The sequence below is a fragment of the Coregonus lavaretus genome (genome assembly GCF_964263955.1).
Source record: "Coregonus lavaretus genome assembly, chromosome: 30".
Taxonomy (NCBI): domain Eukaryota; kingdom Metazoa; phylum Chordata; class Actinopteri; order Salmoniformes; family Salmonidae; genus Coregonus; species Coregonus lavaretus.
Genome location: NC_140017.1, coordinates 23,633,884 through 23,661,614, shown reverse-complemented (window position 1 = coordinate 23,661,614; position 27,731 = coordinate 23,633,884). Strand labels below are relative to the sequence as shown.

At 42.2% G+C, this 27,731-nt stretch overlaps 2 protein-coding genes across 4 annotated transcripts; both read right to left on the bottom strand.

The window, feature by feature from the left end:
• Positions 1–7,940: 7,940 nt before the first annotated feature.
• Positions 7,941–25,117, bottom strand: LOC311105580 (prolyl 4-hydroxylase subunit alpha-3-like). 3 transcript variants are annotated; one of them, XM_084147765.1, is made up of 14 exons: positions 24,720–25,117; positions 24,428–24,481; positions 24,041–24,195; positions 23,607–23,836; positions 21,884–22,033; positions 21,673–21,724; positions 21,012–21,175; positions 19,680–19,856; positions 18,020–18,084; positions 17,395–17,554; positions 15,045–15,107; positions 13,070–13,138; positions 12,128–12,224; positions 7,941–9,853 (listed from the first exon to the last, which is right to left on the bottom strand). In XM_084147765.1, exons 1-14 carry the CDS (start codon positions 24,908–24,910, stop codon positions 9,783–9,785), a joined length of 1,698 nt encoding a protein of 565 aa, XP_084003891.1. In that variant the 5' UTR covers positions 24,911–25,117; the 3' UTR covers positions 7,941–9,782. The 3 variants fall into 3 exon arrangements, with proteins under 3 accessions (XP_084003891.1, XP_084003892.1, XP_084003893.1); XM_084147766.1 differs by lacking the exon at positions 24,428–24,481; XM_084147767.1 differs by lacking the exon at positions 24,720–25,117 and having other exon boundaries at positions 24,041–24,208.
• A 6-nt stretch (positions 25,118–25,123) lies between these two features.
• Positions 25,124–26,726, bottom strand: LOC311106166 (odorant receptor 131-2-like). The gene is made up of 2 exons (XM_084148490.1): positions 26,066–26,726; positions 25,124–25,991 (listed from the first exon to the last, which is right to left on the bottom strand). Exons 1-2 carry the CDS (start codon positions 26,687–26,689, stop codon positions 25,815–25,817), a joined length of 801 nt encoding a protein of 266 aa, XP_084004616.1. The 5' UTR covers positions 26,690–26,726; the 3' UTR covers positions 25,124–25,814.
• Between the last annotated feature and the right edge of the window lie 1,005 nt (positions 26,727–27,731).

Genomic DNA, 27,731 nt, shown 5'->3' with positions numbered 1-27,731 from the left:
TTCTTGCGACATTCAAATTCCATTATTAGTCACGTTAGCTCGCAATAATTATTATTTTGATGGAAAACCGAATTTTGCATCTTACGTTACAAGTTACGTCGATATTCCTTCTTAATTCACTCGATAACATTACGGAAAAAGGGTTTATTGGCTAAATGTGGCAACTCCTCTCGCTTCGGGGAAAAACATTTGGGCTAGTTTTCAAGTTTTGTGAGCAGGTTTTGAGTAGTCAAATGTTAGCTAGACGGGCAACCCTGGGGGCGCTCAGTCTCTGGTTATGAATGGCGTGCTGACAGACAATCGTTGATGGATATTTATAGAGCTCTGATCAGAACGACAATTGATTACGGGTGTATAGTTTATGGAACAGAGGCAAATACTTTGCTTCAGAGGCTGGACAGAATCCAGTATATAGCTTTAAGGATATGTATTGTCGCAGTTAAATCAACATCTGTATGTGCCTTACTACTGGAGGCAGGTGAGATGCCTTTGGATATATGGTGTAAAAAATTGGCATTAGCTTATTGGGTTAGGTTGAAAGGCTGTGAGGTTGAGCATCCCACTGCTACTGTTCTAGATGACTGTTGGGAATATACTAGTAGACAAGGCAGTGGTTTTGGTTGGACAGTTGGAAAGTTTGCTGATGAGAGCGGTTTGAGGGAGTTGGAGGTTGGCCCTTCTGTGGTGATAGGGGATGTTCCTCCGTGGTTACTCCCAGATCCTGTTGTTGATCTAACCTTGGTAGAGAAAAGGAAAGATTGGTCAAAAGTCAGTGATATAGGGAAACTGGTTGACAATTAAATTGGTAGAAGTTTCTACTTTTTACTGCTTTTCACAGATGGATCCAAGGACCCAGATAGTGGGAGTACAGGAGCAGGCGTTTACGTTCCTGAATTAGATTGGCAGATATGTAGAAGACTAACAGATGAACTGTCAGTATACTCAGTTGAAATGTTGGCGATAGTAGTTGCCCTCCAGTGGGTGGAGGACATACAACCTGTTAGAATTATAGTATGCTCAGATTCTCTCTCTGTATTGAATAGTTTATCATCTGGTAAATCTAATAGGAGTGATCTACTATTGGAGGTATTAATGTTATGGAGAATTGAGAGACTGGGTGTAGTAGTGAGATTCTGCTGGGTCCCAGCACATTCGGGTGTGGAAGGCAATTAAATTGTAGACCAGTTTGCCAAAAGAGCTTTGAAACTAGATATAATTTATATTAATGTTCCACTGGGTAGAGGTGAGGCCAAATGTGAAATCAGAGCCATTTTGATAGATGGAAGTCCTAATGACACAATTTCCCACAATGCACCACGGGACAACAGTGGCAATTTTGGGATTAGAGGTGGGACTAGGGAAAAAAATTGCGTTAATGACGGCGAAAAGATGGCGGAAGCGGATGATGAAGTGGATTCTGAATCTAATGGCGGTAGAATCAAGGAGAATTTCAATATTGTCCAAAAGAAAGGAAAAAGGAGCAAAGTAGAGTACAGTGATGGGAATGTCACTTTGTATCTTGTAGGAGTACGGTTTGTAAATGAGGAACAGGGCACCCCTCAAGGGGGTTATATCTGGAGTCTCATGGGAAGTAGATGTTGAAGAGATGAAAAATATTCCTGGAGTGATTGATGCACGTCAGATGAATCATGTGGTGAATGAAGAAAAAGAGAAGAGTCTATCTGTTATTTTGTTTTTTGATATGGAGGTTCTCCCTACTTAAGTGCAGTTAGGGTATATTAACTACGGTGGAGTTGTCGACCGGTGGAAATGTGTCCTTTGGAGATTTTTGGTTCCAACCGCCGTGCATGTGTATTTCCCACCGTAAAGCATGGAGGAGGAGGTGTTATGGTGTGGGGGTGCTTTGCTGGTGACACTGTCTGTGATATATTTAGAATTCAAAGCACACTTAACCAGCATGGCTACCACAGCAGTCTGCAGCAAGAGAATGCCAAGAGAGTGCAAAGCTGTCATCAAGGCAAAGGGTGGCTATTTGAAGAATCTCAAATATAAAATATATTTTGATTTGTTTAACACTTTTTTGGTTAGTACATGATTCCATGTGTTATTTCATAGTTTTGATGTCTTCACTATTAATCTATAATGTAGAAAAATGTAAAAATAAAGAAAAACCCTGGAATGAGTAGGAATGTCCAAAATGTTGACTGGTACTGTAGGTCTTCTGCAACATGTCACATTTTCATCACTTTTATAACACATAATGTGATATTTTCCACAACTTGGACATCTCAGCTTCTCCATTCTGCAAACACTTGAAACATGACCAAAACCTTTACAATGATCACACTGCATTGGTCTTGGAATAAATCCTCTGACTCTGTAGTTAATATACCCTAACTGCACTTAAGTAGGGAGAACCTCCATATCAAAAAACAAAATAACAGATAGACTCTTCTCTTTTTCTTCATTCACCACATGATTCATCTGACGTGCATCAATCACTCCAGGAATATTTTTCATCTCTTCAACATCTACTTCCCATGAGACTCCAGATATAACACCCTTGAGGGGTGCCCTGTTCCTCATTTACAAACCGTACTCCTACAAGATACAAAGTGACATTCCCATCACTGTACTCTACTTTGCTCCTTTTTCCTTTCTTTTGGACAATATTGAAATTCTCCTTGATTCTACCGCCATTAGATTCAGAATCCACTTCATCATCCGCTTCCGCCATCTTTTCGCCGTCATTAACGCAATTTTTTTCCCTAGTCCCACCTCTAATCCCAAAACTGCCACTGTTGTCCCGTGGTGCATTGTGGGAAATTGTGTCATTAGGACTTCCATCTATCAAAATGGCTCTGATTTCACATTTGGCCTCACCTCTACCCAGTGGAACATTAATATAAATTATATCTAGTTTCAAAGCTCTTTTGGCAAACTGGTCTACAATTTAATTGCCTTCCACACCCGAATGTGCTGGGACCCAGCAGAATCTCACTACTACACCCAGTCTCTCAATTCTCCATAACATTAATACCTCCAATAGTAGATCACTCCTATTAGATTTACCAGATGATAAACTATTCAATACAGAGAGAGAATCTGAGCATACTATAATTCTAACAGGTTGTATGTCCTCCACCCACTGGAGGGCAACTACTATCGCCAACATTTCAACTGAGTATACTGACAGTTCATCTGTTAGTCTTCTACATATCTGCCAATCTAATTCAGGAACGTAAACGCCTGCTCCTGTACTCCCACTATCTGGGTCCTTGGATCCATCTGTGAAAAGCAGTAAAAAGTAGAAACTTCTACCAATTTAATTGTCAACCAGTTTCCCTATATCACTGACTTTTGACCAATCTTTCCTTTTCTCTACCAAGGTTAGATCAACAACAGGATCTGGGAGTAACCACGGAGGAACATCCCCTATCACCACAGAAGGGCCAACCTCCAACTCCCTCAAACCGCTCTCATCAGCAAACTTTCCAACTGTCCAACCAAAACCACTGCCTTGTCTACTAGTATATTCCCAACAGTCATCTAGAACAGTAGCAGTGGGATGCTCAACCTCACAGCCTTTCAACCTAACCCAATAAGCTAATGCCAATTTTTTACACCATATATCCAAAGGCATCTCACCTGCCTCCAGTAGTAAGGCACATACAGATGTTGATTTAACTGCGACAATACATATCCTTAAAGCTATATACTGGATTCTGTCCAGCCTCTGAAGCAAAGTATTTGCCTCTGTTCCATAAACTATACACCCGTAATCAATTGTCGTTCTGATCAGAGCTCTATAAATATCCATCAACGATTGTCTGTCAGCACGCCATTCATAACCAGAGACTGAGCGCCCCCAGGGTTGCCCGTCTAGCTAACATTTGACTACTCAAAACCTGCTCACAAAACTTGAAAACTAGCCCAAATGTTTTTCCCCGAAGCGAGAGGAGTTGCCACATTTAGCCAATAAACCCTTTTTCCGTAATGTTATCGAGTGAATTAAGAAGGAATATCGACGTAACTTGTAACGTAAGATGCAAAATTCGGTTTTCCATCAAAATAATAATTATTGCGAGCTAACGTGACTAATAATGGAATTTGAATGTCGCAAGAAAAAATATAATTCGCCCTTATTAAACTCGCCAGATAATTTTCCATCAATGATGTCGATTTAACTCGTTCGACTGCTATGATTGTTAAATAAATCCCTGATGCGCATGTGCATTACTATAGCTAAATCCAACAGGACAGTTTGAGGGATGAAAGTTGGACTGAGGATCTCTAAATTTCTGTGCAAGAAACACTTGGACGAACTTCAGAAGAATGTTAGGCTATTTTCTGGCAATTGTGCCTTTATTATGTTCCAGGTGTTAAGACTACAAACCGTTATAAATGGCCTATTTGCGAGATTGCCTTGTAATTTCAATAGGCATATGCTAAATTCTGGGTTTATGATTGCAATTCAATTTTCCCATGGTTTGGTTAGCTAGATGCAGGTAGCCTATAGCCCCTGACAACCTACAGTAGCCTAGGCAAGATGTAAGATTAACGATTTAGCAGCTTGCTTAGTTCAAATTGACATACTATTGGGGATTTATTATTCTCCTAAATTGATGGGATGACTAACTTAGAAAGAATGCATTCTTGACTGGGCTAATGTAGGCTGTGACACCTGGCAGGCTGTGATTGATGCGAAGAGCTGTTTTAGGGGGTAAAATGAGATAAGGATTGTGTCTCCAAATGCTAAACTATACTGGTTCTTTGTGATCTGTGAACCTTCCTTGGACGTAGGAATGATGTCTAAGGGAGCTGGCTCTTCTCACTATGACAGGTTGTTATGAACGTATGCCTGGTAACAGAAGAGGCTGGCAACAGGGGTGCATCAATGGATTGGCTGAGTAAGTTTAAACCACGCTCAAGTCCTTTACTCTAATTGGCCAGCAGAGAAGTGGGAAATTCCCTCTGTCAGAGTATTTGAGTATTGGATCTGAAACAATGTGTTAGTTCTCTGAAGTGCCCTGCGAGGTATTTCAAGGAGCCCGTATATACGAAACATCATATTTACCATTGAAGGTTTTTGCATTAATTAAAATAACTTGTATATCTTAGAAGTCGTGTTGACCTCTTTTGTTCCTGATACCAGATTTGAATTGACGCGACTTTGACAATACTAATTTATTTAACATGAATAGTGAGGCGATTTCGTAGTAATTTCAATCACTGAATCATATATTAATAATATGGATATGAACTGAATAGGCCTATGCTTGTCAACAACAGCCAGTGTTTTTTTTTACCTGTAGCCTAATCTGTTTGACTGTTACCTTAAATCTAATGAATTCTAACAACAGCTGATCGGCAATTACGATAGAACTGTGACCATGATCACAATTGATAACTTCCAATTTCATTAACTAAACATGGCCATTAATAATTGCATAATAACATAAGGCTATATCAACAATAAACTGAAGTTATAGGCTATTTATTAAATCCGTTTGCCAGCTCCAGGTATGCTACACAAGTGGTACAAATTGATTTGCAATGACCCCAGTCATATCGTAATTTCAACATATTTATTTTATCATACAGTAGCCTACATAGGCATATAAATTAATAGGCTATTTAATGGCCAACAGATGTATCACTCTCCACATTCAATGTCAGTTTCATTGTGGACTTTTCCCCATATCAGGAAGGATTACTTTATACTATTCCAGGTATTCCTTAAAGAGGTAGGGTTTCAAGTGTCTCCGGAAGGCCCAGTACATCACTGGGGCCAAGCGTCCTGCCATCCAGGACCTCTATAGCAGGCGGTGTCAGAGGAAGGCCAAGTCTAGGTACAAAAGGCTTCTTAACAGCTTCTGCCCCCAAGCCATAAGACTGCCGAACAGCTAATCAAATGGTTACCCCCCCCCCCCCCCCCCCCCCCCCAAGCCATAAGACTGCCGAACAGCTATTCAAATGGTTACCCCCACCCCCCCCCAAGTCTAGGTACAAAAGGCTTCTTAACAGCTTCTGCCCCCAAGCCATAAGACTGCCGAACAGCTAATCAACTCCCCACCGCTCACGCACTCACTCACTCAGTAACAGGCTGCCTCACTGCCTGATAGTCAACAGCAGCAAGTCAAAGTGAAATAATGCCATGGCAGCAGCAGTGCAATTTAGAAGTAGCTCAAAAACCTGCAATCCGCGACCAATACATTTTCACCCGCGACGTCGTTTTCAATGTAGCCCAATTTTGCCAGAAAACAGCGGACATGGCAAACCTGCTCTCCACCAACCTTTCGTCACCAGCACCAGTCACCACCAGAGAGCAGCAGTGCAGCACTTTCTGTAAAATACAGTAATGTATCCGATCCACCAAATCAACGTTCGCAAATCCTAGTCATCAATTATTTGTGGCATCACCTCCTGGAGAGCTACTGCGTTTGCAGGCTTTTGTTCCAACCCCTGCTCTAACACACTTAATTCAGCAACTCAAGGTCCTGATGAGCAGCTTATATGTAAATCCAGATTTGCTAGAGCCCTCAAATTCAAATATTGACCTCAAAACCAGTTCTACTGCTTTGTTTCATGGTTCCACTCTAATTAGGGACTGATTTAGACCTAGGACACCAGGTGGGTGCAATTCATTATCAGGTAGTAGAACAGAAAACCAGCAGGAGTACAGACTTTTTAGGGTAAGATTTGAATACCCCTTTGCTAGAGGCTAGAGCTGAGCTGGAACAAAACCCTGCACACATGCACCCAGTAGTCACCCCTGTTGTACACAGTAGCCTACTGATATAAAGTTCTGGTGCCACATGGCATCAAAGCTCCACATTTTAATATCCCATTTACTCTAGTTTATTTTCACCTGATATAGTCCCGTGTAGCTCAGTTGGTAGAGAATGGTGCTTGCAACGCCAGGGTTGTGGGTTTGATTCCAATGGGTGACCAGTACGAAGAAAGTATGACATTGAATGCACTCACTACTGTAAGTTGCTCTGGATAAGAGCGTCTACCAGACTTTGGTTGTAACATATACAATTAGACTACATCTTCTTTTACTTCTCTACAATACAGTGTGTTCTTCTGGTCACAATAGAGGTTATAGGTTGATGATCTACTGTAAGTTTCCTCTCCTGATACAAGTCACATGCCTCAAACAGACAGGTGTCGTCTTCTTTTTCTTCTTCTTCTTCTATGGTATTATTGCGGTCCGCAAACAAACGAGAAATAAACTTTAAAGCGCCTAGCAACTAGGACCTCAGAAGCCATGTGTGTTGTGGTGATGGGGGCAACACTGAGTGCCAAGGGCGGATCGGAATTCCCACAGAGGAAAGTAAAGGCCTGTGCCCTGTGAACTGAGGAAATTGCAAGTTTCACTGTTTCACAGCAGTCTAGTGTAAAAGAAAGCCACCAGTTTTAGAAGAAACAGTTATTCTGTCTGCCACTTCAAGTACTACAGTTGCAACAGTTTACATTTATGCAACAAATTGGTGCTGTAGTTTAGCATTTCCCATTTTGTCAGTTACATGGTAGTCTAAGACACTTTTCAGTGTTCATATTCTATTACAATATTTTGGTCACCAAAATTGAGTTCAGCACAATCAGTGTTTCTGCAAAGTAAGCCTGTTCCACAGCTTCATCAGTAGGGTCAGTCAGTGCATCTTTTTAAATGTTTTATGCCAGATGGAGTATGATGGCATTTAGTCGCATTAAAATTATAATTACCTCCAGTTTGTCTTCCCACTTCAACCCTATTTGCAATTTCTATGTACCACATCAAATCAACTCCTCCCAACTGTGAAATTCTGCATTGACCTAATATTACGACCACTTCTCTGCAGAGAAGAATGGGAGAAACTCCCCAAATACAGGTGTGCCAAGCTTGTAGCGTCATACCCAAGAAGACTCAAGGCTGTAATCCCTGCCAAAGGTGCTTCAATAAAAGTATTGATTAAAGGGTCTGAATACTTATGTAAATGTGATATTTACGTTTTTTATTTTTAATACATTTGCAAACATTTATAAAAACCTGTTTTTGCTTTGTCATTATGGGGTATTGTGTGTAGATTGATGAGGGGAAAAAAAACAATGTAATCCATTTTAGAATAAGGCTGTAACGTAACAAAATGTGGAAAAAGTCAAGGGGTCTGAATACTTACCGAATGCACTGTATTAGAGAGTTACATGGAATCAGACTGTACACTTATTTCCCTATGACATGCTTGGGCCAGTCAGGAATGAACGCAGTGTAGGAGATGAGAAATTCGATATAAATAGTCTGCTGAATGTAAGCATACTAAATATGCTTTTGTGTATGTTTTGTTTTAAGTGCTTAGTAATGAGGCAGACATAACATTAACAAAACATTTTTTTTTTAAACCATATAAAGTTTGAGAATTCCAGAGAATACACATTTTCTTGGTTGGAGAAACTCCAAAGCCATAACCTCCATCCTCCATGCATTTTATCAAGTATGGGCCTCCTGTCAATCCACTCCAAGGGGAACAATCAAGGTCTACTGTTTAGGAATGCAGCTGGGAGCATGTATCATTCCTGTAGTATATGGCCCCTGTGTTTGTATCTGTGTGTTGTGTATGTGTGTGTGTGTGTCTAAAGGAGAGGGGTGGTAGGGGGTTGTGCACTGGAGGGAATACTTCCTTACATCCCAGCAGGCAGAGATATAGTCCCTGTTGAACCCCTCTCCCTTCCTCAACACTCCCTGTCACTCAAAAGGCAGCAGCCCACCCAAAGAATCACGCTCACAGAGAAGCCCCTTGGAGCCTACAGTTCCTACAGTACATTTCACTCCTCACTCTCTCATAGACTAGGTGTGAAAGCTGGCATGCACTCTCTTTTCAGAGGTGTTTTGACCTACATACAGACATCTTTTGGCTGGCTGGTATGCAGCTAGACACCCAGGATTTGTAGGGAGGTCAGAGACTCTGTACTAAAGCAGATGCGTTCCCACTTCCCAATCATCTGGTTTACAGACCATGACTAATGAATGATGCCTCTGAATGGGAGTTAGAAGACTAAACAGGTTTGACTCATATGCACCCAATTAGCTACAAGGAGATGAGCAATAGAGAACACACCAAATGTCATCAAGCCCCTCAGTGGGAGAGATGACTACCTCATCTCCTTTGGTTTCCTGAACTGACTGAGCATGAATGGGAAACAGTCACAATAACCCTTTTCCTCTGAATCACAGCACTGCTCTTAACTACATTCTTAAGGTGTGAGATGGTTAGAGAAATATAATTATAACTAAATATTCTGATAAAGATCAGTGCTGTGCTAATGAGATCAGTCCATGTGAAGAGTATCCTGCCAGATTCAGTGCATCAGTTTTCAAAAAGGCTGCATTATACGTATTTTTTGTTATTATTTTCAAACAAACTGACACCGGAGGCAAACAGCCTAGCAGAGTTAACTGAAACCAGCCCAGTGTGTGAGGGTAGAGGCCCCTCTCTCTCTGCTCCAGCAGGGACTGACTGGGGAGTAGGAGCAAGAGGCCGCTCTGCCTTTGGGGCTGATTGCCAAATGCCCCCTCCCCCTCCCCCCCAACCACCTCCTCCTTCCCAAAACCAACTCAGCCCGCTGCCATTCCAGCCCCCTCCAGCAGTGTCTGTGCTCCTCCTTCCCTTGGGCCTGAAGTTCCAATCACAGATGCAGGCTGCTCTTTAGCTGCCTTCCCCTCCTCTCTCATTCCCTCTCTCGTTCCCTCCCTCTCTCTGCCTGCGTGGCGTGCGCGGCTCCATTGTGGAGGCTGGTTCTTGTACTCCAAGCGGTCCCAGCAGTTGCTTTCTCCCCTCTCACTCCTCAGGATTGGGGCTGCAGCGTCTCTGGAACTCCTGGCCGTGCTCATGGATCCATTTGTTAGCCACTAGAACACGGCATGGACAACAGAGAGTATGTGTTAGTGGTGTATGTCACACAGTAGTCAAACAAACATAAAATATAATATACAGGTGTGTAAAAAGGAGTCGTTAAATATTCACTGACATTAAAACCCCCTAAAAGTGTAGACAAACATTTTTATATACAGTTGAAGTCGGAAGTTTACATACACTTAGATTGGAGTCATTAAAACTTGTTTTTCAACCACTCCACAAATGTCTTGTTAACAAACTATAGTTTTGGCAAGTCGGTTAGGACATCTACTTTGTGCATGACACAAGTAATTTTTCCAACAATTGTTTACAGACAGATTATTTCACTTATAATTCTCTGTATCACAATTCCAGTGGGTCAGAAATGTACATACACTAAGTTGACTGTGCCTTTAAACAGCTTGGAAAATTCCAGAAAATGATGTCATGGCTTTAGAAGCTTCTGATAGGCTAATTGACATCATTTGAGTCAATTGGAGGTGTACCTGTGGATGTATTTCAAGGCCTACCTTCAAACTCAGTGCCTCTTTGCTTGAAATCATGGGAAAATCAAAAGAAATCAGCCAAGACCTCAGAAAAAAATGGTAGTCCTCCACAAGTCTGGTTCATCCTTGGGAGCAATTTCCAAACACCTGAAGGTACCACGTTCATCTGTACAAACAATAGTACGCAAGTATAAACACCATGGGACCACGCAGCTGTCATACCGCTCAGGAAGGAGACGCGTTCTGTATCCTAGAGATAAACGTACTTTGGTGCAAAAAGTGCAAATCAATCCCAGAACAACAGCAAAGGACCTTGTAAAGATGCTGGAGGAAACAGGTACAAAAGTATCTATATCCACAGTAAAACGAGTCCTATATCGACATAACCTGAAAGGCCGCTCAGCAAGGAAGAAGCCACTGCTCCAAACCACCATAAAAAGGCCAGACTACGGTTTGCAACTGCACATGGGGACAAAGATCGTACTTTTGGGATAAATGTCCTCTGGTCTGATGAAACAAAAATAGAACTGTTTGGCCATAATGACCATCGTTATGTTTGGAGGAAAAAGAGGGTGGCTTGCAAGCCGAAGAACAACATCCCAACCGTGAAGCACGGGGGTGGCAGCATCATGCTGTGGGGGTGCTTTGCTGCAGGAGGGACTGGTGCACTTCACAAAATAGATGGCATCATGAGGAAGGAAAATTATGTGGATATATTGAAGCAACATCTCAAGACATCAGTCAGGAAGTTAAAGCTTGGTCGCAAAATGGGTCTTCCAAATGGACAATGAACCCAAGCATACTTCCAAAGTTGTGGCAAAATGGTTTAAGGACAACAAAGTCAAGGTATTGGAGTGGCCATCACAAAGCCCTGACCTCAATCCTATAGAAAATGTGGGCAGAACTGGAAAAGCGTGTGCGAGCAAGGAGGCCTACAAACCTGACTCAGTTACACCAGCTCTGTCAGGAGGAATGGGCAAAAATTCACCCAACTTATTGTGCGAAGCTTGTGGAAGGCTACCCGAAACGTTTGACCCAAGTTAAACAATTTAAAGGCAATGCTACCAAATACTAATTGAGTGTATGTAAACTTCTGACCCACTGGGAATGTGATGAAATAAATAAAAGCTAAAATAAATAATTCTCTCTCCTATTATTCTGACATTTCACATTCTTAAAATAAAGTGGTGATCCTAACTGACCTAAGACAGGGAATTTTTACTAGGATTAAATGTCAGGAATTGTGAAAAACTGAGTTTAAATGTATTTGGCTAAGGTATATGTAAATCTCCGACTTCAACTGTATATATAGATCCCTTGTATAGAGCCATCAATAATGGGAAATGGGGCCCTATTTCTTTGTTATAATCTACAAATATATGAACACACAGTAAAAAAAGTATATACTTGCTCCTGTAAATGTCTCTCAGATGCAGCCACTCACAGTAATGACTAATACCCCTCTCTGTGCGGTTCCTTTAGCCTTGTCACTGACTGTGGGATCCAGGATGGAGTTAAATTATGTTGAATGGAGGTGCACATATTTAGCATCCCAGAGCACTGCTCAATGCCTGACCTCCTCTCTATATCGTCCCTAACTCTATCTGTGTAATGCAGTGCAGATGTGGCCCCGGGCTCCTGCTGTGACTTCAGTATGACAGACGGGCTACTGGAATAGACGTAGGGTACTTAGCTTTCCACATCTGACACTGCTCACTGTACCTGTGTGTTTTTCTATAGGAACTATGTGGAGTTCCTGGATGTCCCATTAAAGCCTCTTACCCCATTTGTCCCCAACAAGGACAGGGCAGCCAGCATGCAGAGTGTCCCCATCTCCTTGACCGTTCCTATGGAGGTTCCACCAGAAGAGGGCAGCATTCTGGAACACGAGAGACATTGGAAATGTGTCACTAAAAACATTGGAAAGAAACATTTTAAAATCGTGCTTGGATTTTGTGTGGGCCACTATTGTGCCGGTAATTTGTATGGTCTACTCCTCTACTTGACAATCCTAAACCATTGTTCCTCCATTAACATTTTATTTTGTATACGTGTATGTTAAAATCCCACGTGCATAGCTATGCTACAAGTACAACATCTTTGACATGGATATGGAGGAAAGGGTGCCCAGTGAGAGAGATTTTTTCCAACACTTGAGGCAGGAAGTGAAACCTCAATAAAATCCAGGTTGAGAGGTTAAAACCTGGTGAGGCCCTGTGTCTTTTCAACAGCAGCTCATTTATTAAACCAAACACTACACTGTGGCTGCATCCCAAATGGCATCGGATTCCCTATATAATTTACTGCTTTTGACAAGGGCCCTGGTCAAAAGTAGTACAATATAAAGGGAATTGGGTGCCATTTGGGACACAGCCTATGGCTCCTCTTTACTCAACAGGCCTACAGTCATAAGAACAGTACTCCTCAAAACATCTTAAGAAATGATGTGACCTTTCTGAGGAAGGAATCTCTTATTATTCTTGATGCCATTTTAACAGCTGCACAGAGTGAAGGCTTATGAGCGTACGTGTTCTGGCTTGAAGCAATTTCGATGGGTAAACAGAAGAAGATTAAGGCAATGCCGCAAATAGCACCCTATTTCCTATATAGTGCACTCCTTTTGTCAAACAGTCTGGTAAAAATTAGAGCACTATGTAGGGAATAGGGTGCCATTTGTGACACAGACCAAGTTTAGCCAGCAGCTGATGTGTGCAGCGCATTTACCTCCACAACAGGAACGCTGAAATTAGCATGGATGAAGGCTGTGGACCCACCTGCGTCCACAGAGCTGAGCTGTGGAGGATGACAACATTCTCACTGAGTTGTGTCTAGTCTAGCCACTGTGCGCACATGTCATAAAAAAGCCATCCGTGCCGGAATACAGAGTGTGGAGTTTGTCCAAATCTCACAAGCAGACATTCTTTTCCATACCGCCTTAACTGGAAGTTTGACATCTCATCGCAATTTCAATAACAAAATACTGAATTCTGATGCTGATTGATGCAATCTAGCATACAGTATCTCCAAAGATGCCTTTACTGTATATCCACAAATGAGACAAGCATGCACATACAGTGGGGAAAAAAAAGTATTTAGTCAGCCACCAATTGTGCAAGTTCTCCCACTTAAAAAGATGAGAGGCCTGTAATTTTCATCATAGGTACACGTCAACTATGACAGACAAAATGAGAAAAAAATATCCAGAAAATCACATTGTAGGATTTTTAATGAATTTATTTGCAAATTATGGTGGAAAATAAGTATTTGGTCAATAACAAACGTTTCTCAATACTTTGTTATATACCCTTTGTTGGCAATGACACAGGTCAAACGTTTTCTGTAAGTCTTTACACACTGTTGCTGGTATTTTGGCCCATTCCTCCATGCAGATCTCCTCTAGAGCAGTGATGTTTTGGGGCTGTCGCTGGGCAACACAGACTTTCAACTCCCTCCAAAGATTTTCTATGGGGTTGAGATCTGGAGACTGGCTAGGCCACTCCAGGACCTTGAAATGCTTCTTACGAAGCCACTCCTTCGTTGCCCGGGCGGTGTGTTTGGGATCATTGTCATGCTGAAAGACCCAGCCACGTTTCAACTTCAATGCCCTTGCTGATGGAAGGAGGTTTTCACTCAAAATCTCACGATACATGGCCCCATTCATTCTTTCCTTTACATGGATCGGTCGTCCTGGTCCCTTTGCAGAAAAACAGCCCCAAAGCATGATGTTTCCACCCCCATGCTTCAGAGTAGGTATGGTGTTCTTTGGATGCAACTCAGCATTCTTTGTCCTCCAAACACGACGAGTTGAGTTTTTACCAAAAAAATATATTTTGGTTTCATCTGACCATATGACATTCTCCCATTCCTCTTCTGGATCATCCAAATGCACTCTAGCAAACTTCAGACGGGCCTGGACATGTACTGGCTTAAGCAGGGGGACACGTCTGGCATTGCAGGATTTGAGTCCCTGGCGGCGTAGTGTGTTACTGATGGTAGGCTTTGCTACTTTGGTCCCAGCTCTCTGCAGGTCATTCACTAGGTCCCCCCGTGTGGTTCTGGGATTTTTTCTCACCGCTCTTGTGATCATTTTGACCCCACGGGGTGAGATCTTGCATGGAGCCCCAGATCGAGGGAGATTATCAGTGGTCTTGTATGTCTTCCATTTCCTAATAATTGCTCCCACAGTTGATTTCTTCAAACCAAGCTGCTTACCTATTGCAGATTCAGTCTTCCCAGCCTGGTGCAGGTCTACAATTTTGTTTATGGTGTCCTTTGACAGCTCTTTGGTCTTGGCCATAGTGGAGTTTGGAGTTTGACTGTTTGAGGTTGTGAACAGGTGTCTTTTATACTGATAACAAGTTCAAACAGGTGCCATTAATACAGGTAACGAGTGGAGGACAGAGGAGCCTCTTAAAGAAGAAGTTACAGGTCTGTGAGAGCCAGAAATCTTGCTTGTTTGTAGGTGACCAAATACTTATTTTCCACCATAATTTGCAAATAAATTCATTAAAAATCCTACAATGTGATTTTCTGGAAAAAAAATTCTCAATTTGTCTGTCATAGTTGACGTGTACCTATGATGAAAATTACAGGCATCTCTCATCTTTTTAAGTGGGAGAACTTGCACAATTGGTGGCTGACTAAATACTTTTTTCCCCCACTGTATAATAGGATAAAACAAAACCAATTATTAACTTACGTATATCATGAAGGTTGCCACTCGATTCCCAGTGTTGAGCCTAAAAAGGGGGCTTGATGCTGACTGGTTACATGTAGGAAATAGTCATCATAAATACACTACCAGTCAAAAGTTTGGACACACCTATTCATTCAAGCGTTTTTTTTTATTTTTACAAATTTTTACATTGTAGAATAATAGTGAAGACATCAAAACTATGAAATAACACATATGGAATCATGTAGTAACCAAAAAAGTGATAAACAAATCAAAATATATTTTATATTTGAGATTCTTCAAATAGCCACCCTTTGCCTTGATGACAGCTTTGCACACTTGGCATTCTCTCAACCAGCTTCATGAGGTAGTCACCTGGAATGCATTTCAATTAACAGGTGTGACTTCTTAAAAGTTAATTTGTGGAATCTCTTTCCTTCTTAATGCGTTTGAGCCAATCAGTTGTGTTGTGACAAGGTAGGGGTGGTATACAGAAGATTTGGTAAAAGACCAAGTCCATATTATGGCAAGAACAGCTCAAATAAGCAAAGAGAAACCACAGTCCATCATTACTTTAAGACATGAAGGTCAGTCAATACGGAAAATTAAAAGACTTTGAACGTTTCTTCAAGCGCAGTTGCAAAAACCATCAAGCGCTATGATGAAAGTGGCTCTCATGAGGACCACCACAGGAATGGAAGACCCAGAGTTACCTCTGCTGCAGAGGATAAGTTCATTAGAGTTACCAGCCTCAGAAATTGCAGTCCAAATAAATGCTTCACAGAGTTCAAGTCACAAACACATCTCAACATCAACTGTTCAGAGGAGACTGTGTGAATCAGGCCTTCATGGTCGAATCGCTGCAAAGAAAGCACTACTAAAGGACACCAATAAGAAGAAGAGACCTGCTTTGGCCAAGAAACACGAGCAATGGACATTAGACAGGTGGAAAGTTGTCCTTAGGTCTGGAGTCCAAATTTGAGATTTTTGGTTCCAACCGCCGTGTCTTTGTGAGACGTGGTGTGGGTGAACGGATGATCTCTGCATGTGTAGTTCCCACTGTAAAGCATGGAGGAGGAGGTGTTATGGTGTGGGGGTGCTTTGTTGGTGACACGGTCTGTGATTTATTTAGAATTCAAGGCACACTTGACCAGCATGGCTACCACAGCATTCTGCAGCGATACACCATCCCATCTGGTTTGGGCTTAGTGGGACTATCATTTGTTTTTCAACAGAACAATGACCCAACACACCTCCAGGCTGTGTAAGGGCTATTCTACCAGGAAGGAGAGTGATAAAGTGCTGCATCAGATGACCTGGCCTCCACAATCCCACGACCTCAACCCAATTGAGATGGTTTGGGATGAGTCGGACGGCAGAGTGAAGGAAAAGCAGCCAACAAGTGCTCAGCATATGTGGGAACTCCTTCGAGACTGTTGAAAAGCATTCCAGGTGAAGCTGGTTGAGAGAATGCCAAGAGTGTGAAAAGCTGTCATCAAGGCAAAGGGTGGCTATTTGAAGAATCTCAAATATAAAATATATTTTGATTTGTTTAACACTTTTCTGGTTACTACATGATTCCACATGTGTTATTTCATAGTTTTGATGTCTTCACTATTATTATACAATGTAGAAAATAGTAAAAATAAAGAAAAACCCTTGAATGAGTAGGTGTGTCTAAACTTTTGACTGGTACTGTATATAATGTCCTTACGTTGCCGCCGAAGACCATGGCTACTTCTCAAATGGCACCCTATTCCCCTGTATAGAGCATTACTTTCGATCAGAGCACTATGGGCCCTGGTCAACAGTAGTGTACTAGGGCAGTGGTTCCCAAACGGTGGGGAGGCCCGGCAGGGGGTGCGGGGAGCGCGGGTCCCCCTCCCCAAAATAAGTTGTAATAGTAGAATGCACAACGTGCAATATCGAAATTGGGTAGTGCATTATCAGTTTTCCTCTTGCCATGTCAGTCATTGCAGACCTTAGAGAGCTATTTATAACTTGTCAGAAAAGTCCATATCAACTAGCCCATATCAACTAACGTTTTTTAGCTAGGTTTTTTAGCCTATAGATTTTGGAGTAATGTTCGAGTCACTCAAATATCACATGACTACACATTAGACATGGCAAAATGTATAGAATTGCAAGACAATGAGCTTTAAAACTGCAACATTTTATCTGCACCCATGACAAAATGTGTAGAATTTCAGGAAATAAGCATTAAACCTACAAAATGTTCACTCAACACTAACAGACCATCACTCAACACTAACACATGAAATGAGGGTACACTATTGCATCAAGTGTTTATTAATGTAGTAAATGTAGGGTTTATTCAAGATCTACTGTTCTAAAGATAGAGAAACCCACTCACCGTTGCATGGTCAAAATGAGGTTCATAGTGTCCTCCAATCCCATAGTTCACCACTTGGAGGTACTCTGCATACGGAGGCTGCACATTGAGACCTGTGAGCAAGGTGATTCTCTGGTCCAGCCTCCCAATGATAGGGTGGGCTGTCTCCTTTAGCCATGCACTGAAAAACAAACCACAAACTCTCATAATACAGATAATGTTACTGTCTTGGTTTGAGTTCGACATGATGCTATGTACTCATTGTCTTTTGACAAGTGACGTCATTCCTACATGATGTGCAGTCCTCAACCGATCAGTGCAGATGGACTCGTCGTCCTACCTGACGTAAGACAATGATGTACAATTCCTCTTCCACTGATACTGTAGATTCCAGAGGTGTTCAGCTACTTTCCATTCAAAGGTTACAGTTTATCCCACAGTTAACTATTACATGTTATAGCTAATAAGCCAGAAAATCATGTGTGCACCATAACATTTGCCCAAGCATTTTATAGTGTTATACAGTATATTCACTGGTTGCTGTGAGGGTGCATTGTTCTGCTGGTGCTTTTATTACTGCTTTAAGTGTTATGAGAAGGAACTGTAAACTATACATTTAATAGTGACATCTCTCTGATAGTAGTACCTCTTGCTGATGCGATACTCTGCAGTAGCCTGTTCCTCTCCAGATGCCACCACAGATCTCCTTAACTTATGGCACAAGAAGAAAGAAAACTGTCAATACTCAATGATTTTATACAGCATTAACTTTTTAGGATCAAATTGCAAGGCTCTGTCTGACAAGAGAAACATGAATGATGTGAGGATAGAGAAGAGAACATCCAAAAGAGCACAGTAAATAACATACAAAAAAGAACAACGTTAAAACTCAACAACTGGCAACCACAGTAATTTTCCAATGAAGCCGTGTCTGATGGAAATACTTGACTGGCATTTCTATCTACACCCTCTCTAAATACTTTGGACTAGACAGCTAATACTAAACCCTTGGAGCCAAGCATGAACACATGAATACCATGCTCAGGCAATGACGTATGTGTCTATGTGCTCAGGGCAAGGAGTGCTGCATATGCTCCAGGCTCCAAATGACTAATACTCCAGATGTGAGTCCCAAATGGAACCCTATTCCCTATATAGTGTGCTACTTTTGTAGTGCACTATATAAGGAATAAGGTGCAATTTGAGACACAGCCCAGGCCTGGTTTTAATCAACCCACCAGAGCGCCATGAAATGTTGACATAATGGTGAAATAAGTGGAGGGATTTCCATTTGAAGAAGGGGTGGAAAACCTGTTGAACAGTGCCAAAACATCACACAATCTAGGAGATAATTTGGGTTACAGCATCTAGCCAGAAAAACAGTCAGCCAGTGGAGGCTGGTGGGAGGAGTTATAGGAGGACGGTCTCATTGTAATGGCTGAAATTGAATAAATGGCGCGAAGTCAATTCCAGTCATTACAATGAGCCCATCAGTACAAAGCAAAGGCAATTCACTCAGACGTTCTTTTTTCAAACCAGCTTGATGGACATATTTTAGCTATTTTTGGCATGCATTATCAGATTGTAAATATTTTTTTATATTGTAAATATTGCAACCAGGTCACAGAACAGAGACTGAGCCTTTCTAAAGCCCTTGATATATGAAATATTTGAGATCACAAACATGCAAGTATAGAAAGATTAATATATGATGAAAATCATTGCCTGCCAATGTAATCTAAGCTGTAACTGTTACTCGGGTGAAAAACTAGCACCTCAGTGGCAGTCTAAGCGGCCAGACCACAGGGAAAAAAAGATAGCTGATTGGAAATTTCCTAAAATAACCGTTATCCCAGCAGAGCCTAAATGAATAGTGTTCTGTGTGTAGTCATTCTCTTGCACAATCTTTACTGGAGTCATAAAATACAGAAAATAGGCAGTTGACATGTAACACATTTAATAATCCTTCAGATGTGCAAAAACTAATCATGACACAGGGGGGTCTCTTCTATCAGTTATGTTATTTAAAATACACATCATTTTCAATGGACTTGGAATGTGAATGTGGTAATCAGAATCAATGTAATGACAATGACAATGGAATCTGGGGCTATATGTATCAAGCGTCTCAGAGTTGGATGGCTGATTTAGGATCAGTTTAGCCTTTTAGATCATAATGAATAAGACTGGACAGGGAGGACTGGATCCTAGATCAGCACTTCTTATCCGAGACGCTTGATACATACTTCCCGATAGGCCTTTTCTGCGTAAAAGGGGTGACACCATGGCAGTAGATAGACACTCACCCCTGTCTGGGCGAGGTCCCTGATGCTCTCTGCCTCTGAGTCAGTGATGAAGCTGTGGTAGAGGACCACGTACGGCTGCAGGCTCAGCACCTCACGTCTGATTGGCTGCAGTTGCAGCCCAGGACTGTCATTGTTAAAATAGTCACAGAACAGCCGGGGGTTTTCATAATGCGTTGGCTGTGAGGAGAGAAGGGCATCTGAAGTCCATTACTGGAGCCAAAACATGGAAAGAAAGCAGCATTATTTTATTTTCATCCTCAGAACTTTACAAATATTTTCTCTCTCTGTGAGCTCCAGACTGTAGCCAAATCTCTGTTTTCCACATATGGTGGTTCATATGGTTTCATACATTTAAAAAGAACAGTATGATTTCAGTTGCTGTTTGGAGCATTTCTAAAAGCAAATGTTAGTTTGTTGGTGTCCACATCACCAACAAACTAACATGGTCCAAGCACACCAAGACAGTCGTGAAGAGGGCACGACAAAACCTATTCCCCCAAAGGAGACTGAAAAGATTTGGCATGGGTCCTCAGATCCTCAAAAGGTTCTACAGCTGCACCATCAGGAGCATCCTGACTGGTTGCAGCACCGCCTGGTATGGCAACTGCTCGGCTTCCGACCGCAAGGCAATACAGAGAGTAGGGCGTACGGCCCAGTACATAACTGGGGCCAAACTTCCTGCCATCCAGGACCTCTATACCAGGCGGTGTCAGAGGAAGGCCCTAAAAATTGTCAAAGACTCCAGCCACCCTAGTCATACTGTTCTCTCTGCTACCGCACGGCAAGCGGTACCGGAACACCAAGTCTAGGTCCAAAAGGCTTCTAAACACCTTCTATCCCCAAGCCATAAGACTCCTGAACATCTAATCAAATGGCTACCCAGATTTGCATTGCTCCCCACCCCCCTCCCCCTCCCCCTCCCTCTTTTACACTGCTGCTACTCTCTGTATATTTTCTATGCATAGTCACTTTAATAACTCTACCTACATGTACATATTACCCCAATCACCTCGACTAACCGGTGCCCCCGCACATTGACTCAGTACCGGTACCCCCTGTATATAGCCTCGCTACTGTTATTTTTACTGCTGCTCTTTAATTATTTGTTACTTTTATTTCATATTATTTAACATATTATTTTTGTGTGATTTTTTTGGTATTCTTTCTTAAAACTGCATTGTTGGTTAAGGGCTTGTAAGTAAGCATTTCACTGTAAGGTCTACACCTGTTGTATTCGGCGCATGTGACAAATCAAATTTGATTTGATCACTCAAATGCTACAGCATATAGCCGGCTGGGTGGATGAGATTATAATATCATAGATGAGTATACCTGACTGCCCTGTGTCCGACACAGTCTCTCGTAGGTGTTCCTTGTCCGTAGATAGGTGGTGTTGGGCCTCTTCAACCCAGTGTTAGCGCTCAGTAATGGTGGACTGTCAACAAGCAGTCGCTCATACTTCTCTACATTCTTCAAAACTCTCCCGTTCATGGGATCTTCAGGAAGGGAATCATGTAAATACCATCAATATGATACCATGAGTTTGGAGAAACAAATCACAGTGCCTAGTAGGTAAAATACAAACAAGCGAGCAGTACAGATGTTTTCCTGGTCAATGTATGTACTTTTATTAAAAGAGGCCTGCATTGAAAGGTCCAGGTCCACGTCTGCATTATGAACAGTAAGTATACAGTACTTCAGGGTTCAGCTACCGTATGGGGAAATAGGCTGATATACAAAGCAGATGGTGACCAGGCTGCCTCTATATACTGTGGGACAGTAGTGGGATGTTTTTTTATGCAGTGGGGCAGTCCCACTCCTTTCAGAATGTTATGTTTATTGGACAGGATAAAGAGAAAGGAAGGAGTAGTGGGTCGGAGTATAACCCATGCTCGCAACGGAACATAGTATGTGTGATCCAGAGGCAGCAGTTTAGACCGCTGGACCACCCCAGGCCACAGTATAGTGGGATGTTTTAACTGAACAGGCTTACCATGGTTCAACAACTCCTGAGAGAGACTCAGTGCATAGGAGATGTTTCCTGTCTGAAACAAAACAAAAAAGTAAAAGTTGGTCAACAAATGCTAAAATAATCACATCTTCTCTCTACAAATACTATTTTCAACCAGTAGGTCTATCTATTTTGAAAATAATCATACTCAAAATCAGAATAACTTGTATTTCTATGTGCAAAATAGACACACCTTGAAGTGAGAGAAGGCCAGGTGATCCAGAGCATCTTCAAGAGTTCCCTCATTCTCTGGGCTCCATTCCCCCCCTGCCCCTCGGAAAAGACGCACTGACTCCTCCAGCCACTGCACTGAGTGGTAGTAGTCCTCCAGCTCATAGGCAACCTACAATACAACACCACAGGATGTTAGCATTAGAAAACAACAGAAAGCTTTTATGACGACAAATTGAGACATTATTTTCCTGAAAAGTCATACACCCATGCTCAAAATATATTTTGGAAGGAAAGAGTAAAAACCTTTTTAGCATTGTAAATATCATTCTCCCACATCTAGAGCTGAAGAGAAGAGAGAGCTACATAAAGTAAATGTAGCACTATAATAATAATAATAATAATAATAATATGCCATTTAGCAGACGCTTTTATCCAAAGCGACTTACAGTCATGATTGTTGATGGTGGCTGAGGCTTTGTACGGGCCCCGGAAATGTGAGAAATAAAGCTAATCCTTAGCTAACCCTGCTGGTTTTAACGACTAGGTTTTAGCCACCATAAAAGTGCAGTTGTAGAACTGTTACTGCATGTAACACCCCAAACAGAGACTGGTGTTAACACAAGTAAAGGCAAAGGCCATTACTCCACATTCTTAGACTTCCCTAAACAGAGATTATGTATTTTCCATACTGTCTCTCCCACACAGTGCTCCTTGTGCACTGCCACTGTACATAAACAGTAGGATCCATTGTGGAGTGATTCATCATGAGGAAGACTTCGTCTGTCTTCCAAATGTCACCCTATTCCCTTTATAGTGCACTACTTTTGACCAGGACCCATAGGGATCTGGTCAAATGTAGTGCAGTAAATAGGGAATAGGCTGCCATAGGGGAATAGGCTGCCATTTGGGATGCACATCATGCACCCTTTTTCAAATTTGTCTGAGTGAATACATCACCCTAAGGTGATACCATGATATGAATTCCCTTGACAGACAGGGAGAGGACTTTACTCCCTCTAACCACAGAGTATGACAAAACTATGTTTTATGGTCTTCTGGTATGGGATGCTAATCAGGGAAGCCAGATCTCACAGCATAATCTGCCCAGCAGCCTAACACTCCTCCGGTTACATGCCCCCCTCTTCTCCATGACTCCATTAGCACATCTCCAGTTGACAGTTTAGAGAGTGCAATGTAAGCAGGGATTCCCTTTTGGTTGCCCCTTCCTCCCCCATAGTGAGCTGAGTAAAATGAAGCCATAAAGGCTGCATCCCTTTTCTCCACCCTTTTCCAGAAGTGTGCACTTGCACAATCCCCATCATGGATTTAAAAACATGGTATAGGATTAACTTTAATGTCCACAGGGGGGAAATTGTCTTGGACACACAGTGTACTGCTGTATACAAAAGACACTGTACATTACACACTCAACACAATACATGCATTGCACATTACCCTTATCATACACACTTCTCATATAGCCACATCCTGTACATAATACATATTGTACATTCCCTTATTCAGTCAGTGGCGTACTATTGACGTTCAGGTATGATGGACATGGGAATGAAGGAGTGCTTATGCCTGTTCAGTTTACGCGTGGGATGTGTGTAACCATTGGCTGGAGGGAGCTTCCATCATTGTTAGATCCATGCGAGATAGAGTGCAAGTGCACACTTCAGGAGAAGAGTGGAGAATCTGGTGCAGCCAATGATTAAATGGGTGATTTATTGGTGGCTTACCTTCCCAACCAGGAAGCAGTCATCCCCAGAAAGAGAAACAGATACTGTGGGACTGTAGATGTCAATGGGGTTGCCGTTAGAGATCCTCTGGAAGTGACCTCTCACAAGTCCCCCCACTTGAAGGGCATACACATCCTGCAGTCTCATCAGCCCCTTGGCAGCTCCCTGAAGGTCCTCCAGTTTTGGCAAGCTGCCCTCCTCCTCCACCTCCTCATAACCAGACCTGAAGGCTGAAACACAACACGGGGGGGGGGGGGGGGGGGGGGGGGGGGCGAGTGGGGGTGAGGTGACGACAGGACACAAGAAGCGGGGGATGGACCTGTGAAACTTATGTCCCCCAACTTATGTCGTACATTTTTCTTGAAACACAGAGGCTTGCTTATGTCAGTTGTAAGGACCAGATGTGTTTAAAGAGAGTCGTAAAGGGAAACAACCTTGGGTGTTCTCTTGTGCTTCATCACTGTAGATCAGATTCAGCCACTCGGACTGCAAGCGCTTGATAAGAGTGAACGCCACCAAGGGGTTTGCTATAGCAGCGGATGGTCCATTGTACACCTCACTGTGCAAGTCTGACACCTTTGCATAAAACCTGCAGAAAGATTCTAAAAGTGTTAAAGGTTTAGAGAGAATACATCAAGGTGATACCATGATAGATGGACAGGGGGGAGACAGCCATGCAATGATATATGCATAAGGTTTTCCATGGAAATCAAACTGCCTCCTAAATCAGTATAGAATGCATCTTGAGTTTATAATAGGTTTTAGAAGGAACTTAACATTAGTAATTAGTCATTATAATGTTAAGTTCCTTCTAAAGTTACCTAAAGGATGGAGGCGATTCATCGAGGCATATGTTCAGCAAGGAATACAAAGGCCTAAGTAAGAAGATAATAGTAGCCTATCATGAAATTATATGGAACAACATACAATAAAGGACACATAGCCCAAACATATGGCTTACTAATTCTTAGACACAATGATTTAGCTTTATTTGTTCTCTCTCTTTCTAAAACCACCCACTCTAAAGCCTTAATGATTAAGCCTACAATATAAATGAGTGATAGGCTATCAAGCCCACGTGCATCATGACAATGTTCCCTGTCTGTTACTCACCTTTTGATGTCTTCAAGTCTCTCCGATTCGTGTTCGATGTAAGTTTCTAAATGATCAATAAGTTGTCTTTCAACATTTATGGCTTGTTTGACGTTCAATAATGACGTATACATCTCACCAAAAGATAATGGAATCAAAATCATATTGATTATAACACAGACTGAGTAAATGGATTTCACATAATATTGCATTTTGTGCGCGTATGATGCCCTCGATGACGTTTAAAATTAGCCTATGCTTGCGCTGGATTTTTTGTCAAATCTAATCTCTATCAATGGTTCTTGCTTTAAATGTATTAAAGGTAGCGCAGTTTCTTGTTTGAAACCACTGAATCCTGCCCTACAGGAAAGCTTTGCTCGGTCCTGCCGTTCTGTGTGAATCTCCGCAATGTTCTTTCTCAACAGTGCACGCCGCTCACACCTGAGACGTCAGTTTTCACCACTTCACATCATCTGTCATCAGGAATGGTTCAACTATAACAATCTCATATATGAAGTTGCGTGATTAATGAACAATCGTATTACATTAGGTATTTTAGGATTTGGATATGCTCAAAATGTATTGCAACAGTTTCCCTTTGGAATTGGCATGCGTAAATGTGCCCAGTCCCTGCATTCCACTCTACATATATTAGTCTCATTAAATGGTTTTATAATAACTCTGAATATCAAATAATCTGACCCTTACTGCTTTAGATATCAATGTTCTTATTTCGCCAAAGAAACTGAACGTCTTCCTATGGGCGCACATTCATCCAGTGCAGTGACCCAAGTTGCACCACTTGATACATTTGGAATTATAGTGACATCTAGCGTACGAGTTTACGGTTTCTCAAAGTATTTTCAAATTGTGAAGCAATCTTCTCTATTCCAAAGCAAGCCTCTGTGTTTCAAGAAAAATGTACCGTTTAATTAGATAGCAACCAATAAATATACGTTTTTGAAAGAGACACCTTTATAATGGCATAATGAATGTCATCCAGCCAGGGTTTTACTATTTTAATATGTTTTAATTGACTAACATATACAGGCTACTAGTCTGTACAGATTCAAATAAAAACATTAATTTGACCAGTGGTTCCAATTCAGGACCAGTTCATTTGACCCTGGGCTTGGTGGCCGGGGCTCTGGGGCTGATCCTGTGTCTGTTTGAGCAGCACAGGACAGCTCCCCTCATGTAGCCCCTCAGGCTCTCATCTCTCAGGCCATAGATGAGCGGGCTGAGGAAGCGCGGCAGTAGGATGAAGCAGAAGTTTATTTTTATTTTATTTATTTTACCTTTATTTAACTAGGCAAGTCAGTTAAGAACAAATTCTTATTTACAATGACAGCCTACACCGGCCAAACCCGGTAGTTGAAGGAGATGTCCTCGGCCAGCCATCCAGCGTGCATACTGATAAGGCTCTCTGTGACAGGGTGGGAGAAGGCGATCATGCACAGCAGCAGCTGAAAGCCATGGAGCAGCACTGTGTGCATGGCCTTGCCCACCGACGCCCGGTCCTGATGCATCTTCCTGGTCTCCAGCATGATCCTCGTGTAGGTGAACATGATGATGGCCGCCAACACAGCGAAGAACAGCCCGTTGAGCGACACCTTGAACAGCATCTGGACGGGGGATGAGTTGAGGACCAGGGTTTTGCAGAGCACTGGGGTGGAGAGGACATTCACGCCAGGCTGAGGTTCTCCCAGAGAGAAGTCCACAAGGGGCGGGATGCAGCTGACCAGCCACAGGCTCAGGATAATGATCCAGATGCGGTCAGCGCGCCAGGCGGCCGGGCGCTGCAGAGGGTAGAAGATGGCCACGTAGCGCTCCAGGGACATAGCTGCCAGGATCAGAGGGGTGTTCTGGAAGGTGGCGGTGGAGAAGAAGAGTAGAGGGGCACAGTATACGATGGAGAACTTCACGTTGCCCACAATGAAGAGGAAGAGGAGGACAGAGGAGAGGAGCTGCAGAGTGTCGTTGATCAGCATGTACAGTACCAGTCAAAAGTTTGGACACACCTACTCATTCCAGAGTTTTTCTTTATTTTTACTATTGTCTACATTGTAGAATAATAGTGAAGACATCAAAACTATGAAATAACACATATGGAATCATGTAGTAACCAAAAAAGTGTTAAACAAATCAAAATATATTTTATATTTAAGATTGTTCAAAGTACCCACCCTTTGCCTTGATGACAGCTTTGCACACTCTTGGCATTATCTCAACCAGCTTCATGAGGTAGTCACCTGCAATGCATTTCTATTAACAGGTGTGCCTTGTTAAAAGTTAATTTGTGGAATTTCTTTCCTTCTTAATGTGTTTGAGCCAATCAGTTGTGTTGTGACAAGGTAGGGGTGGTATACAGAAGATAGCCCTATTTGGTAAAAGACCAAGTCCATATTATGGCAAGAACAGCTCAAATAAGCAAAGAGAAACAACAGTCCATCATTAATTTAAGACATGAAGGTCAGTCAATCCGGAAAGTTTCTTCAAGTGCAGTCGCAAAAACCATCAAGCGTTATGATGAAACTGGTTCTCGTGAGGACCGCCACAGGAAAGGAAGACCCAGTGTTACCTCTGCTGCAGAGGATAAGTTCATTAGAGTTACCAGCCTCAGAAATTGCAGCCCAAATAAATGCTTCACAGAGTTCAAGTAACAGACACATCTCAACATCAACTGTTCAGTGGAGACTGCGTGAACCAGGCCTTCATGGTTGAATTGCTGCAAAGAAACCACTACTAAAGGACACCAATAAGAAGAAGAGACTTGCTTGGGCCAAGAAACACGAGCAATGGACATTAGACCAGTGGTAATCTGTCCTTTGGTCTGATGAGTCCAAATTTGAGATTTTTGGTTCCAACCGCTGTGTCTTTGTGAGACGCCGAGTAGGTGAACGGATGATCTCCGCATGTGTAGTTCCCACCGGGAAGCATGGAGGAGGAGGTGAGATGGTGTGGGGATACTTTGCTGGTGACACTGTCTGCGATTTATTTAGAATTCAAGGCACACTTAACCAGCATGGCTAC

Excerpts from the sequence above, each read along its gene's own strand:
- LOC311106166 (XM_084148490.1), bottom strand. The coding sequence starts at position 26,689 with ATGCTGATCAACGACACTCTGCAGCTCCTCTCCTCTGTCCTCCTCTTC. Across the intron at positions 25,992-26,065 it reads ACATCTCCTTCAACTACCGG|ATAAATAAAATAAAAATAAA; the intron begins GTTTGGCCGGTG and ends AATAAAGGTAAA.
- LOC311105580 (XM_084147765.1), bottom strand. The coding sequence starts at position 24,910 with ATGCAATATTATGTGAAATCCATTTACTCAGTCTGTGTTATAATCAAT. Across the intron at positions 21,176-21,672 it reads TCAGGAGTTGTTGAACCATG|ATCCCATGAACGGGAGAGTT; the intron begins GTAAGCCTGTTC and ends CCCTTCCTGAAG. Across the intron at positions 19,857-21,011 it reads GTCGGACACAGGGCAGTCAG|CCAACGCATTATGAAAACCC; the intron begins GTATACTCATCT and ends CTCTCCTCACAG.